This window comes from Corythoichthys intestinalis, chromosome 2 (assembly GCF_030265065.1).
Source record: "Corythoichthys intestinalis isolate RoL2023-P3 chromosome 2, ASM3026506v1, whole genome shotgun sequence".
In the NCBI taxonomy this organism is placed as follows: domain Eukaryota; kingdom Metazoa; phylum Chordata; class Actinopteri; order Syngnathiformes; family Syngnathidae; genus Corythoichthys; species Corythoichthys intestinalis.
The window spans coordinates 44607265-44628027 of record NC_080396.1 but is presented as its reverse complement, the minus strand read 5'-3'; the positions used below and the strand labels follow the sequence as shown (position 1 = coordinate 44628027).

General features: G+C 37.8%; 1 protein-coding gene across 5 annotated transcripts in view; it reads left to right on the top strand.

The window, feature by feature from the left end:
• LOC130912452 (diacylglycerol kinase zeta-like) overlaps nucleotides 1-20763 on the top strand; it is a 115374-nt gene that overhangs the window by 74804 nt on the left and 19807 nt on the right. For all 5 annotated transcript variants that reach the window (XM_057830554.1, XM_057830552.1, XM_057830553.1 and 2 more), the window contains 7 exons: nucleotides 5042-5108; nucleotides 6666-6706; nucleotides 6772-6914; nucleotides 7088-7168; nucleotides 16339-16401; nucleotides 16506-16562; nucleotides 20539-20588. In XM_057830554.1, coding sequence (XP_057686537.1) covers nucleotides 5042-5108; nucleotides 6666-6706; nucleotides 6772-6914; nucleotides 7088-7168; nucleotides 16339-16401; nucleotides 16506-16562; nucleotides 20539-20588 — 502 coding nt within the window. The remainder of the gene's footprint in view (nucleotides 1-5041; nucleotides 5109-6665; nucleotides 6707-6771; nucleotides 6915-7087; nucleotides 7169-16338; nucleotides 16402-16505; nucleotides 16563-20538; nucleotides 20589-20763) is intronic.

Below are 20763 nucleotides of genomic sequence, written 5' to 3'. Positions count from 1 at the left end.
TGTGAAGTAGGGAATCCGGTCGCTGTGCATTTGACGGCTTACTGGCCCAGTGCCACTACAATTATGTACAGAAATCAAGCAGTGCTGCCACCCATTCCTACGTCTCCGATGTTCAGACATAGCCAACTATAGACATTTAAAAAATATATTATTAGTACGTGTTGTGCATTTTCCCATTACCACACCACTTGTACTCCAATTGTGAACATTTTAATTTAAGCATGGTCCTGAAACTTATTTTGATCACTGATGCTATATGAATACACCATGAGAGTTCTTTAGTCTCTGTGTCACTGTGTTGCATAGCAACCCAGAGGGATGCAGCACTGTTTGATCTCCTGCTCTCTGGTGACTGATGATGTTCATTGGTTCTGTTTACTGATGGGATGTATGGTGCATAGTCACTTTGTTAGCAGCACAATGCACCCAGGCATCAAGCATGAAAGCAGCGGTGATAGACAATAGCAATGTTAGACCTAATATTAATTACATTGTACAGTATTCTATACTTGCCACCTAAAGTATTGGGTGAAGTTGGATAAGATAGTCATGCAATGTATAATTTTCAATACAATAACATTTTATATTGAACTGGAAATCAGCTAAAATTACTGCCACAGCAGGAGAAGTTTAATCCTTCTTTTTGCCCAACATTAAAAAAAAATCTCTTATATCAGCTTCAAGTTTGAGTCAGGACAATCACATGATCACAAGCCATTGTGCTGTTACCTTGTCTTCGGATTGTTTTCCTTTTTTAAGATGAACGTTTGCCCTTGTCTGGACCAGTGTTGTTAATTTTACTTTAAAATAGTAATTAATTACAGTTACAAATTACTTCTCCCAAAAAGTAATTGCGTTAGTAACTCAGTTACCTGAATGTAAGAGTAATTAGTTACTTGGCAAAGTAACTAGTGATAATTTTTTTTCTCAAAAAAAAAAACAAACAAACAAAAAAAAAAGGTCTCACAATGTGAAGTTTAAAGGATTTGGGGGACAATTGGCCCTCGCCCAATTCTTTACCCTCCACTTAACTAGACACAAGGGTATTGCGATAACTAGCTAGTAACCTTTGCTATGTGTGGAAGTCATTTAAAGTTGTGAATCAACCGTTAAAGTTGTTAAAATTGCTCCCGTTATTGCATTAGTTCCCTTCTGTCTATTTTAAACATGTGTAAGTTTTAAAACTGTTTCATCATTTAAAGATAGATTTAAGTTAAGATTTTGCCGATTTAGAAGCATTTTAGATTTAAAAAAAAAAAAAAAAAAAAGTTACTTAGGTTCGCTAGGAAGGATCTCTACATCAGGGCCTTCCTGAGAGGTCTACTGCTTTAAGATGGCGGCTGTTTACTAACGCATGTAGTCCTTAAAACATGTTGGCAATGCAGCTGTGTCAGTTTTTGTATCTAGTTCTATAATATGATATCTACCGTGTCATGTGGGCGTAGTTTGTCGGCGCTGGCTACAGTCAGGTATTATTGGAGCCACCTAGCATCGCGGTTGCAACGGCGTCTTCCCCACTGCTGCTCTGCTCTCGTCCCCGTGAGTCCGTTTCTCTCAGACTTTTTTTATTCAACCAACTTAGTAACGCATAGTAACGCACGCCTTTCCCGCCTCAGTAACGGTAACGGCGTTGCCAAGATGAGAAAAGTAATTAATTAGATTACTCATTGCTGAAAAAAATAACGCCGTTAGTAACGCCGTTATATTGTAACGCCGTTATTAACAACACTGGTCTGGACTGTATAGAACCTTGGATCACATTTTCATTTTAAATCTCTCTATACAATGCTGGATTCATTGTTCCCTTAATCCTGGCTAGTCTCCCTCCCCGGCTGCTGAAATACATCCCCACAGCATCATGCTGCCACCGCAAAGATTTTAATGATGGTTTCATAAGACTTATAACATTTTTTTTCGTGGTCCAAGAGCCCCTTCGGTACATTTTAAAAACCCTGATTACACTATAATGTGTTTTTTGCTAAGTGGCTACTGGCTACCATTTGGGTCACTGTACTATCAATTTAGGCCTCATTAGTTAAGGGTTGTAGATATAGTTGTCCTTCTGAAATGATCATCCACCATTGGAGGTCCATCAAAGTGACCAATCAGTTTCTTGGTCAGCTGCCTGACTGGAGCCGCTATCTCTTGTGTGCTCAGTTTGGCTGGTTGGCAAATCTTTGAAAAGTCTTGGTGGTTCCATACTTCTTTCATTGACAAAATGTGGAGGGATTTTTATGTTATTTTATTTATTGCTTGCTTTCTTTGTTGAATATTTTTTTTGCTAAGTAACATGCTTTATTCCGAATTTTTATGTGAATTTCGACCCCAAAGACTCCACTGAAATGCAAATTCACTGTTGCGTTACATACACTTGCTGGATTTGTGTTTTAAGGAGACATTTTTCACTGGTTCTGAAGTAACAATGCCAAATAAACAATTGCCTTGACGCCACATCACACAATCGAAAGAGACCACACATTTGGAGTTTCCATGGAAACTACCTGATTTCCCTAGCTTGATGTTTACTGGAAATTGCCTCCACCTTTTTTGGCTCTTAAGTGCAAAAATGGTTTGAACTGATAAAATTCACTCACATAGTAATTAGATACAGTTAATAGCAGGATTCTTCGAATATATATAGTGAGGGGCAGAAGTGTTTGTGCCTCTTGTGATTTTGCAAGTTCACCCACTTACAAAAAATAGGTAGAGGTCTGAAATTTCAATCAAGGAGGCATTTCTACTCATAGATACATAATCGGAAAAATCCAGAAATCACATTGTATAAATTTTAAAATAATTTATTTGTAATTTACTGAGGTTCATAAGTATTTGTACCCCTGAGAATCAGCAATAATTATGACACTCAAAGAGTTGTCAGTCTACCTTAAAAAAAAGTCCATCGTTACCCCATGAGTAACCACCCACCCACCACCCGTTTGAGCTCATTGTTGTCACTTGTGCACCCCACAGTCAGTCATAATCTAACTGCTACCATGGGCAAGACCAGAGAGCTTTCGAAAGACACCAGAGAAAAAAATTGTTGAGTTCCACAAAGCTATGAAAGGCTATGAGACAATTGGAAAGCAGCTTGGTGAGAATAAATCAACAGTTGCAGCAATTGTTAGAGAATGGAAAAGGCTAAAGATGACTGTAAATCTTCCTCAGACTGGGGCTTCATGTAAAATCTCTCCTCATGGGGCGTCACTCATGATGAGGGCTCAGCCTAGAACGACACGTGAATGACCTGACGAGAGCTGGATGCACAGTTTCAAAGGCTACTGTCAGTATAACACTGCGGTGCAATGGTTTAAAAATCACACATTGCTTAGATTGAAGCCAGTACGTCTGAGGTTTGCCAGGCCATGTGAATGATGCAGAGGGGTCATGGGAGAAAGTCATGTGGTCAGATTAGACCAATTAGAACTTTACCCGTAGGGAGGAAAAAGAAACATCAGTACAAACCCAAAAACGCCATCCTCACTGTGAAGTATGGGGGTGGAAACCTCATGCTTTAGGGCTGCTTTTTGGCAAAGGGGACAGGACGATTAAAATTTATCGTCAGATTTCGAGCCACAACCTTCTTCCCTCAGTCAAAGACTTGAAGATGAGTCGTGGCTGGATCTTCCAACATGACAATGATCCGAAGGACACAGCCAAGCTGACCAAGGAGTGGCTGAATAAAAAGCATATCAGGGTTCTGGAGTGGCCTACCCAGTCTCCAGACCTCAATCAAATGAACATTTTTTGATGGCCCCAAAACCTGAAAGATCTAGAGAAGATTTGTGTGGAGGAATTGGCCAAAATCCCCGTTTCCATATGTGAAAACCTGGTGAAGAACTACAGAAAGCCTCTGACCTCTGTAATTGCAACAAAGGTTTCTGCACTAAATATTAACACATATTTTCTCAGGGTTACAAATACTTATGAAAACTAGTAAATTACAAATAAATTATCTAAAGAATCATACAATGTGATTTCTGATTTTTTTTTTTTTTTCAGATTATGTCTCTATGAGTGGAAATGCATCTATGATTTGAAATTTCAGACCCCTACCTATTTTCTAGTGGATGAACATGCAAAATCACAAGGAGTGCAAATACTTCTGCCCCTCACTGTACTGTACATATACAGTATATACATGTACTCAATGTATTTATATGTACTCAATGATGCTTTGTATATATGCTATCGTAGATATGTAAATGACCGCAGTCTATGTTGAATTGTAAATTTGAAAGTACACTATACGACATTGTCAAGTAAGTTAAAGTTGGTTAAAAAATTCCCATGATTACACTCCGAAAATTGGTAGAACGCAACTGTCACAAACTAGTCACTTTAGTTTTAAGTTCTATGTAGTCACAATTATTTAATAATTGTCAAATATTTGCCACATTTGCTAAGCCTATTTACGTAAAACATTTAAGGGGGCATTTGAGTTTTTCAGAAATTATCATGTCTGGTCAGATAAAGCTCAACAAAATGAATAAACAGAGAAATGCCAGAATCGTTGTTATTGTTTTGTAGCTAGTTCTACATATGTAGTGAGTGTTTGATATGTTGGATCAGGATCAGAGAAGTCTTAGTACGGAGGCCGGGGATCAAGTTACTGTTGTTGTCTCTGAATACTTCATACGTTTTGTAACAAGTAGTGTTAGACTAAAATGGTAGTATCAGAGGAAATGGGAAATCGTTTTCTGTGTATTCAGCCTTTTGGACACTGCTAAAAAAAGAATATTAGTTGGACTTCAAATATGTTGTTCAAATATGAATTCACAACAAGTATACTGCTGAAGGAATCAAATACTTTTGAGGTGGATCGCAAATAATATAGCTTATTATTCATCCAAAGGAAAAATTTTGTTGAAATCCTGTCGGTGGGATCCCAATATAAAAAACTAAGGACCTGTCTGTGTTTTATATATATTGTTAAATGTTTGTCAAAAATGTTGCTGTAAGAGCATATGTTTTCCATTTTATTCAACCACATTTATCTAAATTAGAATTTTTTTTTTTTTTTTTTTTTTTTTTTTTTTTTTAGAAAGAAGCTGTCAAGACAAAGAATATTTCCTTGCAGCGATTGTCCCCAAAGTGGTGTTTCCTTGATCGTAAGTATCATCACGCATCACTATTTTCCATTATTAACAGGAATTATATTTAATTTGGAGTAAGAATTAGCATTATAGTAATTCAAAGGACCTCAATAAATGCATGATGTCCCTACTTTTGACTTGTGCAAAACGATTGTCAGTCCAGTTTTAACCTAAAGAAAAAATGATGAAAAAGGAACATGACTTTACAGATTTTAAACAGCTTTTTTGAATTAGTAGGTCTTTTTTTCCCAGCCTGCCTGAAGGCTGATTGAACTTTGCTGCTAAACTTTACTTAAATTACTACAAGTTTCATACTTTCAGCCGCTCAGATGGCTGCCCGAGAGACAGCCCACACAGTTCATTATTTTTACTTGTTAACAGCTTTTGCTTTATCTGCCAACATGGGCTTCTGGGGAACTTGTGCCTCTTGATACTGATAAACACTGCTGGCATTCAAAACATTGTCAAACACATTGGACTTCTGTCTAGGCAGTCATTATAAGATTTAGTTGTTACTTTTTTAAAACCGACAGGACAGTTGAATTTGCATTCTACCCCTGTGCTTGAATGGATTTTCTCCTTTTAAAACTCTCATTTCAAATACATCTGTGTCTGATTAACTGAAAAGTCTAATTGCCCATTAGGTGTAAATGTGAGTGTGAATGGTTGTCTGTCTACACGTGCCCTATGATTGGCTTAAGAGCTGCCCATGGTGTCAGCTGGGATAGGCTGCATCTCACATGCAACACTAATGAGGATAAGGAAGGCTGTTTAAAACCAAGCAGCACTGTGTAATATTGGTTTGCATGTTTTCCCTATGGATTTTCGACCGTTCCTTTCCAATTTCAAAAGTTGAATATCTTGATACTATTGAGGACAGGTGGTAAATAGAAATTAGAAACTCCTGTGCTCTAACACAAATTCCTAAATAATGAAATCAAATTAGATTTACATGTGTATGTCATGCACATTAACCTAAATTGTGAAAGGTTTTAGAAGAGAAGAAATCTCTGCAACAAACATATTAAGAATGCATAACAAGCTCAGATAATCCTTGTGGAATTTGAGCCAAAAAAAGATGCAGTATAGATGGAAACATTGGAAAAGAGTTGAGCACAACAGAGGAAATGAGATTCAGTGACATTGTTATCCTGTAGAGTAAAAATAAACACATTCAAATGAAGCATTACTCAGTGAACTATGGCTCACTTTTATATTCTAAAGTTCTGTATATTTCCAGCACTGAGGATATGTTGGGTTCTAGCATAACTGATTTTGATTGAATCGGGGGTGGTCGTGGTGCTAAAGCGGGAAACAAACCAAGGAGTGTTCTAAGTAAAAAAGAAAAGGGAATGAGACAAATGTGACATTTGGTGTGTGCTCTCTCTCAGGCATAGGTTATGTTTCTTTTCAAGCACAAATAACTACACAATACCACCTCATCTTTAATTGCAGCACTCCACCCAGACCAACTTTTGATTTCAGTGAAAGAACCTTTGTTCTGAATAGAATACTTCGATGTCTTTTCGATGCAACAGGTTTTACTTGAAAACTCTGTATTTAACTCCACAGCAACCACAGAGGATCGTTTTTACAGAATTGACAGAGCACAGGTAGGATAATCTCTTTTGTGGATCCTCATTTTTCTGCATTATGTAAATATCCATTATTTCATCAGGAACATCTGAACTATGTGTCAGAAATTTCCCACGAGGAACTCTTTATCCTAGACCCAGAGTTGATTGTTACTATGACAGTTAGCACCTCTCCTACTGTGATGCCCGACCTGGTCCATCCTTCATCCAGTTTGGCCAATAACGGGTAGGTCAGAACTTCTCCCACTCACTCCTTATTAATTACATTGGTGTCTTCTGTACAGTATAACACTGAGAGCTCGTGCGTGCGTAAAGAACTTAGTGGGGTTTTTTTGTTTTGTTTTTTGGTATTGTTTTTAAACTCACCTATGGTCTGAACCTTTTTATGCTCATCTTTAGGGAAAGCAGTTTAAATCAGAATCCCATTGATGTGTTTGTCTTCCCTGTGGATTCCTGTCTCTCTCCATCATCATCTTGCAAGTAAGATTGTATTTTAAACTCAACTTAAATATAGCCTATATAGACAGTAGTACATTAGTAATACACTTTGCAGTGGAAGCAAGAAGTCTACATACATTTAAAAAAATGACACACAAACCTTATTTCCTTAAGTGTAGAGAGATTACAAGAATGTCCTTATATTTGTAAAAGTCCATTTTCTTTCTATAGTGCTTGTCCTCATTAGGGGAGTAGGTGAGTAGGAGCCTGTCCCAGCTAAATTTGGGTGAGAGTTTTGCCAGTCACGACAGCCTAGACTGGTTGTTAGCCGAATGTGTGGCACATATAACTACCACTGACACTCACATACTGCCTTTTGGACAATTTGGAGTCCTCAGTTTCTCTAAGGTCAATGTCTTTGGATTGAGGAAGGAAGCTGGAGTACCCTGAGAAAACCCAGCACATACTGAATGTTCATCATAGTGTTTTTTTTTTGTAGCTATTTTAAATTTTGTTTTGGCAAAAACAGGATTAATCAAGAGTTCGATAAACGACCGTCAAAGACTACAGGCGTAGTTTGCCCATGTACCAATGGTGACTGGCAGAATCATCTGGCACCTGTTTGCTGCCCAGGCTGCTCCTTGAAAGCAGTGTTGATTGCGCTGAGTTGCAGGTGCACTCCCAGGTCTGCCACACCCACCCTGCCAAGGTTGAACTCATGCCACATAAAACAGGAAGTGTAACAACAATAATAGCCAATAGAGGGGAGTGTGAGCTAGGACCACCACAACAAATTTCATTTAGTTTTAGTCGACAATTCTAAAAATGTTTTCGTCTATAAACTTCAAAGGTTTTAGTCCATGAATAACTATATAAATAAAAGGTTTCCAACAATTTTGAATGAACATGACAGACGAGCACATTACTGTAGAATCTACAAGGACGTCACCATTTTTATGATGGTAATACACACTCAGCAGGAAAACAGCACATTATTTGCAATAAATTAAACACAAAGTTTTTCCAAGAGTTTAAGAAGACAGAGAGTCCACGCGCTAAACGCTAATGCTAACACGAGAGCTATGCTAACTCTACAAAGTTTAGTGTATGATGATCACTCAGCACGGACCTTTAAAGACTAAAGCAACAATACATGGCATATCTAGCCAAGATAAGAAAACAAAACTTAGCAGCACCTGACACATATGTTTCACAAAAGGAGCCTGGAATGGGCACAGGCTTACTCTGTGTGTGTGTGTGTGTGTAGGGGGGTTCAGCACATCACATGAGTGACACGACCAAACACTGCTAAATGCCTTCTAACTACACATACAATAAGAAAATATCACACATTGTGAATCCATGACGGAAACTATAGCGAATTTTCATCTTGTTTTCGTGTCATCAGATGACAACTGGCATCCATCTCGTTATGTTTTAGTCTCCCAAGACACGTTTTCAGCGCGTCATTGTGACGTGATCATCATGAAAAAAATTGTTCGTTGACGAAATACTTTCGTTATCGTTGACGAAAACAAAGCTGATGTGAAGGGAGTGGTTAATTGTTTTTGGAGATGGATTTGTTGCAGTAACCACATTCACAGATCAATTGAAGTACTTAACAAGTGTAATGCCATGGCTTGGAGAAGAAAAGTTATGGGCATTCGCTTTTTTCTTCACACAAGTCGTAATTTCCTTGACAGTCGTATCATTTTTGGATAGGATTGTTTTTCTTTTTAACTTCATTTCATTTCAGGCAGTTACATTCCATTTAAAAAAAAAAGTTCTGCTTTCAAGAAACTGCAAAAAAAATGCTTGGAATGGAGTGGGATGAACAAAACTTATTATATCCCAACCTGACTTCTCAATTATCATGCAAATAAGTAAAATATTTTCCTGCAACTGTTTTGGTTTTAGATAGTTACATAGTGGACATTCTTTCCTGAGAAAGGTAACAGAAGAACAGAACCTGCAATAGCAATTTCCCCGGTCAGCAAGAGAGAAAAACAAAAGGAAAAAAAGAAAAAAATATATATATGTAATACACACACACATATATACAGTATATATAGACAGTATATGTATTACACATATCCATACCAGCAAAGGTAATAGTCCTACACACAGTTAACTAGACATAGAACACTGTTATAGATTTAACACCCTCCCTGAATATATTTAGACCAAATGAAATGTTTATAGTGCAATTTAAATATGTGACTATTTTTACACTGTTTAAGTTGTGAACTCAGACTGTTTCACCTTTTATTTCCCCGTACAGACACACAAAACCTTTTCCGAGTTGTTCTAAATTTGGGAAGTATGAACTCCCCGTAAGCTTTTCATTTTTGAGCTCTTTCTCGAATGGTAAAAATGTGTTTGTTTTTGCCAGTAACATAGTGTTAAAAGCTTAATACAGAATTATAGATGTGTTACAATCGACAAGGTCTTGAAATATAAACAATTTAGATTGAAGAAATAGCCTGTCTCATACACAAATGTATTTTCCAGTCTTTTGAAAAGGAGTAAATCTCTTGCTCAGTAACTGGCAGCATCCATCATAACGTTGTGCGTGCGTCCGATAAAGGTGTCCGGCAGCAGACGGGTCTTGAATTTCGTTCCGCTACGAGCGGCTGTCATAAAGTTATTAGGGACAACATTTATGAATCGTCATCAAATTGTCACGTGTCGAATCACAATGCATCCAATAGTCGATTTTTTGGCACTCCCATCGTACGGACTCTGAATGTCATTTTCATTTGCTAAAACTTTACATAAAGAATATAAAGTCAACCTCATCAAGCAAAATGGCAAGTATAATGCTCAAGTTTTCCACATATTTTTGTCCATATAGTGCATGGGTGTCCAAACCTGTCCGCAAGGGCCGCTGTGGGTCCTGGTTTTTGTTCCTACCAATCGAGCACAGACAGTTTAACCAATGAAGTTTGTGCTAAAACAAGCAGCACCTGACTGCAATCAACTGATTACACTTGTGAGACACCAGATTGGTGAAAAGATGTCATCCTGTTCTGTAGGGATGAAATCCAGCACCCACTGCGGCCCTATGTGGAATACTTTGGACACCACTGATATAGTGTAATAGCATGTAGGCTGTTGTAGAATCATGAAAATGTGCATGCATGAATAAAACCACACCAAACACACAATCTTCCAGCAGGAGGTACTGTATATTTGAGGGTTTAGAAATTAGTTTCATGATGCCATCCATATAGAGTGCATAGTGTAGTGGGTGCTGTGGGATGAGATTGGCTGGCTCATGGTGAATAGAGGCTGTTGGGATTGTCGAGCCTGTTAGATGGCAAAGCCTGCGTGAAGTAGGCCTGCATAATTCTCAGCCTTTTTTGTGTCTGTGCCTGAGTGTAAGCATACACTATTTCCACGTTGGAGTATACTGTACTCACATGAATAATAGTGTTTAGTTACATTTCCTCCTTTACTGTGGGAGCAATAAATCTGAATGTTTCTGTGCATGTGTGAATGTACACACGCACATGACGCACATATCACATAATAACATTCAAAAAAAAAAAAAAAAACAGGCGCCAAGGCAGCTACAGTGCCTTGCAAAAGTATTCGCCCCCCTTGAATCATGCAACCTTTCGCCACATTTCAGGCTTCAAACATAAAGATATGGAATTAAATTTTTTGTCAAGAATCAACAACAAGTGGGACACAATCGTGAAGTGGAACAACATTTATTGGATAATTTAAACTTTTTTAACAAATAAAAAACTGAAAAGTGGGGCGTGCAATATTATTCAGCCCCTTTACTTTCAGTGCAGCAAACTCACTCCAGAAGTTCAGTGAGGATCTTTGAATGATCCAATGTTGTCCTAAATGACCGATGATGATAAATAGAATCCACCTGTGTGTAATCAAGTCTCCGTATAAATGCACCTGCTCTGTGATAGTCTCAGGGTTCTGTTTAAAGTGCAGAGAGCATTATGAAAACCAAGGAACACACCAGGCAGGTCCGAGATACTGTTGTGGAGAAGTTTAAAGCCAGATTTGGATACAAAAAGATTTCCCAAGCTTTAAACATCTCAAGGAGCACTGTGCAAGCCATCATATTGAAATGGAAGGAGCATCAGACCACTGCAAATCTACCAAGACCCGGCCGTCCTTCCAAACTTTCTTCTCAAACAAGGAGAAAACTGATCAGAGATGCAGCCAAGAGGCCCATGATCACTCTAGATGAACTGCAGAGATCTACAGCTGAGGTGGGAGAGTCTGTCCATAGGACAACAATCAGTCGTACACTGCACAAATCTGGCCTTTATGGAAGAGTGGCAAGAAGAAAGCCATTTCTCAAAGATATCCATAAAAAGTCTCGTTTAAAGTTTGCCACAAGCCACCTGGGAGACACACCAAACATGTGGAAGAAGGTGCTCTGGTCAGATGAAACCAAAATTGAACTTTTTGGCCACAATGCAAAACGATATGTTTGGCGTAAAAGCAACACAGCTCATCACCCTGAACACACCATCCCCACTGTCAAACATGGTGGTGGCAGCATCATGGTTTGGGCCTGCTTTTCTTCAGCAGGGACAGGGAAGATGGTTAAAATTGACGGGAAGATGGATAAAGCCAAATACAGGAACATTCTGGAAGAAAACCTGTTGGTATCTGCACAAGACCTGAGACTGGGACGGAGATTTATCTTCCAACAGGACAATGATCCAAAACATAAAGCCAAATCTACAATGGAATGGTTAAAAAATAAACGTATCCAGGTGTTAGAATGGCCAAGTCAAAGTCCAGACCTGAATCCAAACGAGAATCTGTGGAAAGAGCTGAAGACTGCTGTTCACAAACACTCTCCATCCAACCTCACTGAGCTCGAGCTGTTTTGCAAGGAAGAATGGGCAGGAATGATCAGTCTCTCGATGTGCAAAACTGATAGAAACATACCCCAAGCGACTTGCAGCTGTAATAGGAGCAAAAGGTGGCGCTACAAAGTATTAACGCAAGGGGCCCGAATAATATTGCACGCCCCACTTTTCAGTTTTTTATTTGTTAAAAAAGTTTAAATTATCCAATAAATTTTGTTCCACTTCACGATTGTGTCCCACTTGTTGTTGATTCTTGACAAAAAATTAAAATTTTATATCTTTATGTTTGAAGCCTGAAATGTGGCGAAAGGTTGCAAGGTTCAAGGGGGCCGAATACTTTTGCAAGGCACTGTATATTTATTCTTGTGGACATAAACAGTTACCAGTAACTGACACATGCACATCGCTCTATTTGCTTTAATTTGTCAATTCATTTGCCACTGTTTGCCAGAACACATAGATATATTGATCCAATTTTTTTTTTTTTTTTTTTTTTTGAGTAGAAGCTCCCATCTTTTCATTTCAACTTGTATTTTAATTACTAATTGCTTTAAAGACATTAAACTAAATGCTTGTTTAAAAGTGGGATTTGATATGTTTTTTTTCCCGTTTTTGTATGTCTGATCCCACGCTGGTTTCACTCCCAAAATACAATATATTGTATTTAGAAAAACAAACATTCTGTTATTCTAAAACTCTTTAAATTTCAGGTATCAAATGTCCCGCAAAACTACACAAATGTGCTCACTCTCATATATAAATTGGTACTACACAGTTACAGGATGGGGTGCACTAATGCTTTGCTGTTGAAAAATCTGCCTTGAATAATGACCAATCAAAATGGATTTAAAAAAAAAAAAAAAAAAAAAATCTTATTTTCCTAAAAATGCTTACGTGAGCTAGGTAGATTGTGAGTTTTGGTCATACCAAATTCATGGGAAATTGTAATAATTCTTATTTTGTTAAAAGTGGTCCAGGACATCATAGCAATTCCCAGGTAGAATGCAAATTCCTTAGCAAAATAGAATCTAACCACCTGTTCGGATGCTCAGTAAGTGCTATGATAGCAGAAGTTGACATAAAGGACAACACAATGTATTCGTAACAGTGGAATATATTGGCTAATCCGTGTGTGAGCGTATGTGCATGTTTGTGTTGGCAGCCTGATTTGCAATCCTGAGTGGATCAAGTGGGCGGATGAGGTGCAGAGATGAGTCGTCCGAGAGGCATTTGTGCACTTTTGAGAGAGTGAGAGAGAGCGGGAAAGGGAGATTGAAATGGTAATGCGAAAAAAAAGTTGATGGCGAGGGAAATGAAATGCATGTCAGAGCTCTTGAATCACCTCGTTTTGCTCTCTTTCGATGCATGTGCACGCACACTCACGCACAACACACACAGACAAGCAGCGTAACAGTTTGCCCACGCACGGCCAGAGGTGAACAATATTCCTCCCACGATAATTACATACCTCTCTTAGCTTCTCCCCACCAGGTCTTTCACTGACAAACACCTACACACAAAAACATGTGTCTTTCTTTTTTTAAAATTTTATTTATTTATTTTAAAATTTCCATTGGGTTGAACTGTTTACATATTCAAGTAAAGCTCTACACCGGTCAGAAATTTTGGATATTTGATGTTATGTCACGGAAAGAAGTCCCGGGATATTAATGTTGACGTTTTGACTTATAAGGGGACTGAAATATTTTATTTAATGAGGCTGTATCATTAGTTATAAAAATGACATTGGGAAAAGTGGCTTTCATTACTAAACACGGCGACTATTGAACATCCCCTTTACCAGTATGTTGAAGAGCCTTTTTAACTAACTTCCCACTTTCATTTGACATTTCAGCCACCATTCGTCCCATGCAGTTGCAGTTGAACAATTTCAAGACAGTGCTCTCAAATGTAGGAATATATCGTTATGTGCCAGATGAAATGTACTCCATATCTCATCTGGCTCCTTTTTTTTCGCATCACTGAGTTGCTTTACTTATCCAACTTAGAAGATTAACTTTAAGGGAATAAGACTCGTTCACCTTCTACTTAATTAGGCATAGGAAAAGAAATCTTAATATGACAAAAAAAAAGGAAAAAAATAGTGGCGGTGAAAAAAGGATGACTGAAGAAAAGGAAGTGAATAGTCATGGATCCGCTGCACTGTTTCTGTGGAGGCGTGAAACGTTTATGTCGCTTATTGCCTGCGGTGCAGCTAATGAGGTAGTTGAGGTTTAACCCTTTTAAAGCGGAGTTGTATTGAAGTATATTAAGAAAATATAATTCCGTATGGTCTATCTATAAATAAAGATGTGTTCTGTGATTTAATTATTTTGGTTCTAAAGCCCATTTGGATTCATAATGAAACACACCCTCTTTAAGCCTTATTATATTTAATGCCTTAGATTTTTTGTACCCCTCGCCTGACTCTGATACCTTTGAACAATAAGATCACTGTGATGCTCATCAAGCTCTCTATGGGCCTTGGCGTGTGCTTGAAGCTGTACCTTCAAAAATGTCAGGAAAAGCCTGAAACAAAAAAGGAACTTTATTTGGAGAAAATAAGGTGTTAGCTTTTTTTTTTCTTTTTTTTAAAAAATAATCTGACCAATTGAATAATTTCTAAAATATAAATTTAAAGCGCAAACACCTTTTTTTCTTTTTTGGTTTTGACATAGCAGCATAAAACTGTGTAAGTAGCTTAACATCGTCCCTCGAGTGTTGACACTGTCCAGCAAGTTCATACAGTTAGTAGAGAATCCTGGCCTAGATTTTATGAATCTTGGTTCTGCTCTACTGAACCATACTATTTTATAGCCTCTGCAACCTAGTTCTATCAATGTGACACAGGACTGGGACTTAATCCTTTTTTTAAATTGAGAGTTAAAGCTTTACTTTCTTACTTTTCTGGTTTACAACTTTAAAACTTGTCTTCTGCCGCGTCATTTGCCTTGCTTATAAATGTATTTAGGCAGTCTTGAGGATATGTGAACACTCGGTGAATTGATGTTCTACCCATTTTACATTATGCAGCATAGCTTGCTTTCTTCTTACAAGACTGTAAAAACTGCACTGAGTAGAACTGACTAATTAATCAGTCACTTCAGATAGGTGAGAAGCTTTTGAAATGACCAAGAAAATAGCTACCAGAACATACTGTGAAGTAGACTCGCAGTCTAATCAGAAGACTCAACTTATTTGTACCAATTATTAAGCGCTTGAGTCCCAAACCAATTGGCCATGATTGCCAATTTGATTGTTGAACAGAAGTGCTGCTTTTGTTGAACCACATTTATTGCTGTTACTGCTTTTCTTTTGGACGGTTTCTACTGCCGAATTTTTTTCTAATGTCATTGGCTTATTAGTACTTCTGAATGCTGATTTGAAGTGCCTTTATAATGTAGTGACTGTCTTGCATTTGAGTCCATTTGTTCATCATGTTTGATAAGAACAAGCACTGCAATGAACGATGCTAGAGATGTTAAGTCTCGGGTGTTATCTAAAAATGCCAAATCTGAACTTTGATAGATTTTTATTTCCCGTCACGGACATGGCGCGGAGTTATTCTTAAAGCCATGCAGCTTTGAAAACAAAGATAAGTGATAGAGATTGTACAACACTTGTACAAGTAGAGGTACTATTCTATGCATCACAAATGGAAACGGTCTGAATGGAGATAGGAAAAACACAGATCTTAATTTTCATGTGTAATGTAAGGTGTCTTAAACAATTGAACTTAAAAAGATCTATACTATGTGCACAAAATATTAATTTGTGGAGGAACTATGCAGTAAATAATCAATTGAGTAGCAGATTGGTGTGGCATGTGCACAAAATACAAATTGGACAATTGGATGGGCAAATTGAGCAAATCTTCTAGGTTGAGAGAGAGAGACTTAACGTATGTCGGACTAGAGTAGTATGTCTGTCTCTCAGTCAAAAATTGTTTACATCTTCGCTTGGCCGATTCTGTGTCGAATGCCCCATCCACTCCGTGTTTGTGTGTGTTTTCATTGGTTACATTGGCTCCTACATCAACAAAACATTCTGTGATTTACTGACAACTGGTCCAAGGTGTACCATGCCTCTCAGGGTATATAGGTTGCAGGCTATCTGTACACCAATTTATGAAAGTTACATAAGATTGGTGGAAATTATTCCCATGTTTGTGGAGTGGACCAGCTTCTCTTATGGGTGAAAAAAATAGTCAAGGGACAAACCCTTGTCTACTTCTGCGAATTAGGCTATAAAAGTTATATGAAGTTCCTATTTTCTATTTGTCTTCCGGTAATGGGAATTGTCACAATACTTTCAAATGTATGTGGATCTGGTCTCTTCAAGCTTGTGTTGTTTTTTTAGGATGAACAGTGACAGCTCTGCCTCAGCACTGAGTTCAACACCTGAGGCTAGATATCTACAAAGGTTAGTCAACAATTGCATAACATTACATAAATGTTGGTTCTCGAACCATTCCACCTTTTTTTCAACTATTTTATCTTATGTTGTTACTGCTTTGTGATTTACAGAAAAGGTTGTATCCAGCGCCCTATCAACACTAATGATGAGCTTAAAATAGTAATGAGGTCTGTACACTCTCTTTGATGATATTTGGATATATTTGATATTTTGGGATAAAGTGTTCTGTTTTAATGTATTTACAACAAATAACTTGGCTTTTTAGTATGAGGGTAAAAAATGTATAAAAACCTGTATGTAATATTGCCTGCTTGCCATTAGCACTGTTTTCTCTGCTATTTTGAAACAGAATTTTGTATGTAGATGGCAGAAATGGGAAACTTTGATCATGAGGCCTACATGTTTTATCTATTCCCTTCAAACTTGGACCATACTGTGAATAAGTACCCTCCTAACACTCCACTATTGTAAATTGTTTTGTAAATAGATAGAAAAAAATGAGCAGTGTAAATTTGTAGAACTATATACAGTATTATTATTCCTGAATTATCATTTTTTTACCCCCTTGTAGGGCACTTATTTTAGTCATTAACTGCCATTGACAGAAAAGTTATCAGTGCTAGTGCGAGCATAGCAACTTTGTTGTAGCACATTGTCGCAATCCACCCTCTTTAAATCTGTCAAAACACCCTACAGCTAGCCTTAAACTGTTCATCTGTAATGGCATAAAGCATCGGTTAGAGCATTCGTTTGCCTAATCGGCGCTAGCATAACATCCTTTTGTCGTAGCAAACAGTGGCTGTACGTCCTTTTAAAGTTGTTGTTTTGTACCCTTACATAGCTGTCAAGTTCAAATACGAATCCTTAGGTAGACATTTATAATATTACTCAAAATAAGGAGAGAAGGCACTCAATTTAGTTGAAAAGCTTTCAAGGAGAAAGAGGAAGCTAATTAGCTTCAACCATCATTCTAACTAGCCCCTCCTTCACCTCGCCTTTTATTTGCAGGCATGAAAATCTCTCACCTTTCGGCGAAATTCGCCGTTTTGAAGTCAAAAAGGATGACCTACGTGAATCGTGTAGGTCCGAGGCGAAACTTTTTAGGGGGGGGGGGGGGGGTGTCAGGTGTAGACATGTGCCGGTTACCTTCACGGTTTACCATGCTATGAAAACGTCGCGGTTACAAAACCACTAAAAATTTCCGTCATACAGTAGTACGTATTCATTATTTTTTCATGAGTCAAAAATGCAGCCAGAAGTGGCTTGGCGCGGCAGCGCTTACCCCTTCCCCTGTTTGATGCTGCGTGTGTCAGTCACGCTATTCCAGCAAACCCAAAAACAAACACTCCAAACACAAGGCGTACTTTTCTTCAATTTATTGAGCTCTCAAATCATGGTAACTGAAATATACTAAATGAATACATTTAAAACATTGTACAATCGTATTTTCAACGTGTGAGTAGCTTCAACAGTTTAGCTTCATGAAAAAGTTCGCCAAAAACAAAACACACATTACCCTTTCAAATTCAATACACAAAGTTACTAAAAACTTACAAAGACGAATGATGGGCAAGGCTTAGCTAGGAGAGCAACTTCATTGAGGTTAATCACAGCCGCTGAGAGAGAAACAAGTTTGAATGCAGGGGGGGAAAAAAAAGAGAGCGTCAAAGATCGCTAATTGCGAATGATGATCTTGTCCTAAGCACAAATTCACGTTCGCTGGACGAGGAGAGGTCTCACTCCCAATTTTTTTTTAGATGAATGCATTTGCCAGCATATTGAATTTGGTGAGTAATGGTTTCAATCGTTTTCATATTTTGCGGTATGACAGCTAGCCAAATCTCTGGTGAAAAAATAGCTCCCGTTAAGTTAGCGTCAAGCTTGTGTATTTAACGGTAATATAAAAGCAGTGTTGTCAGTAACGCGTTATGTGAGTAATGCGTAACTGTAATCTGATTACTTTCAGTAAAGAGCAATCTAACGCGTTCATTTTTCTAAATCATTAATCTAATTAAAGTTACTCTCCTTGATGCCTGTGCATTATTATTTTGTTATTGCCCCATTATGTATGTAGAAAGAAGAATACTGTAGTCCTGGGAGTGACATCACATGTCACATTTTCTAATCGGGGATGGAAAAAAAACGGGTCACGTGTATTACCATGATGCGTGAGCCGTGAGCACTGGGAGTTTGCGACCAAAACAACATTGCCTTGCTATCTCGCCAGGATACAATGAAATAGGCAGGAGATATACTACAAACTGCTGCATTTGCACACTGGAAACACAGCCATTACTTTGCATTTTTGTCCAGTAAAGATATCAAAAATAAAAAATATCTCTGTGCGTTGCGAACTTTGTGCTGGCTCAAAAAGACTGTCGACCGCTAAAAGCATCCAATTCAAGCACCACTTGGAATTACAGCACAACAGGTAACAAGACAGCCAGGACTTTAGGATACTGCTGGTGCTCAATCCTCGGTTCAAGCTCAGTTGTTGTTGAAGGTTTTGAAAGCTTAGGTTTAAAGAAATTCTAAATATCCATCTTGCCTCCTCAGCTGTAGTTTTGGCTAAGCAAAGCAAACGGCTGTCTCTAAGTTGCTCTTGTCACTTGATCTGTTCGAAAAATAATTTGGACCCATTATGAAATACTTTGAACTATTCTTGTTCATTTCATTCATTTTTTATGTTAGTTTTATTGCTCTAAAACTTTTATAGACAACATTTTAATGGCCATATTCAATGTCTTTATTTTAAAGGAGAAGTTCAGAATTTTTTACATTAGGCTTAATCTTTGAGTTAGCCGGGGTTTAATTAGTCGTTGGAGTTGATTTGGACAAATTCTGTGCAGTTTGCGTGTTATTTGTTAGTTTCAGGGCTCCGAAGTGGCTAAGCTAGCGCGAGTCAACTCCTTCAACTAATTAAACCCCTGCTAACTTGAATAATAAGCCTTATGTGAAAAATTTAAATTTTCAAATTCGCCTCATGTAGGATGTTTTGCTGACGGAGGACATTTTGGCAGAACGCCGGAACATATTTCCTCCACACCCTACTCACCTTTTTAACCCCTGACCAATTTTCATGCCTGTATTTGGGATAGCCCTAGAAACAAGAGAGATGCCAACCCTAAAGGGATGGGGAGCAAAGCGGGTGACACCTCTATGAATTTGGTTGACTATGTGTATGCATGTAGGTGGGATTAATACATATGTGTCAGCACATTCCAGCAAAGCAAAAACTGTTTTGTTGTTGCCTTTTGACCTTGGTAGGGCAAGAGTCTTCAAGGCTTCTTCAAACAAAACATTCCCTCTTTGTAAGCGCAATAACCAAAGCATTTCTTCATTGTGGGCAGCAAAGCAGCCCGTAGGGTTAAAACTGAAAGAAAAACGTAGCGATTTAAAGTCCTAAAATCACAGTAATTATAAATGAGACCTGGTGTCCACATATGTGGACATCATATTTTGGGTCATGTATGCCGCAATTGTATACCAAATGTTAGAATCCAAAATGTGATGTCCACATCTGTGTACGGCAGGTCTTTATGGGGTTAAGTTATTTATCTTTTTTAAATTATTCATTTCATTTATTTTCTTTGAATGATTTTTTTTTATTCATTCAAATTCTTAAAATGAATTTCAGTTCATTTCAGTTTTGGTATTGTTGTTTTTGCCAAGTGTACTTATTTATTTTTCAAAACTAGCCCAGGCTTCATCCAGAACGAGTTGTTTCAAACATGAAATACACTTTCCTTTTTCACTGAAACATTCATCAAGGAATAAACCTCCATTCGTTAATGTCATACTGGCTATAAAAACATTAAAAAAAAAAAAATCATTCAAAATTTGATAAAGTTATGAGGATGTTATTTGTCAACTTCAAAGAAATATCTCTGAAAACACTTGTCTACACCAAAAATGTTCAGCTGAAAATAATGTAATTGTGAATTTGAGCAATACTCTATATGACAGGTAGTATGGTTCTTAGCTGTATCTTTCTTTTTCATGTTTCGATTAATTTCCAGCTATTCCAATCTTTTTTTTTATGAGGAAGGATGTCTATCGATTTTTCTGGTGTAAATGCACATAAAAAAAAACAGAAAGCGGGACTAAACATGCATATACGTATGTGTGATTGTGTCTCTGCAGACATGAAATGGAGCAAAAGTCAAGTGCTGCAGGGGGAGATGAAGAAAAAGGTACTGCATGCATGGACACACACAGTTTAAACACAATTGCGGTTGATTTATGTTGCACATGACATGCAACTTCACAGTCTTGACAGCTTGTGTGTTTCAGTGACTCAGAAAATGGAAGCAAGCAATCTTTTGTGTTTACTCTTTTCTCACATTGCCTGCAGTTTGCTTTGATGGT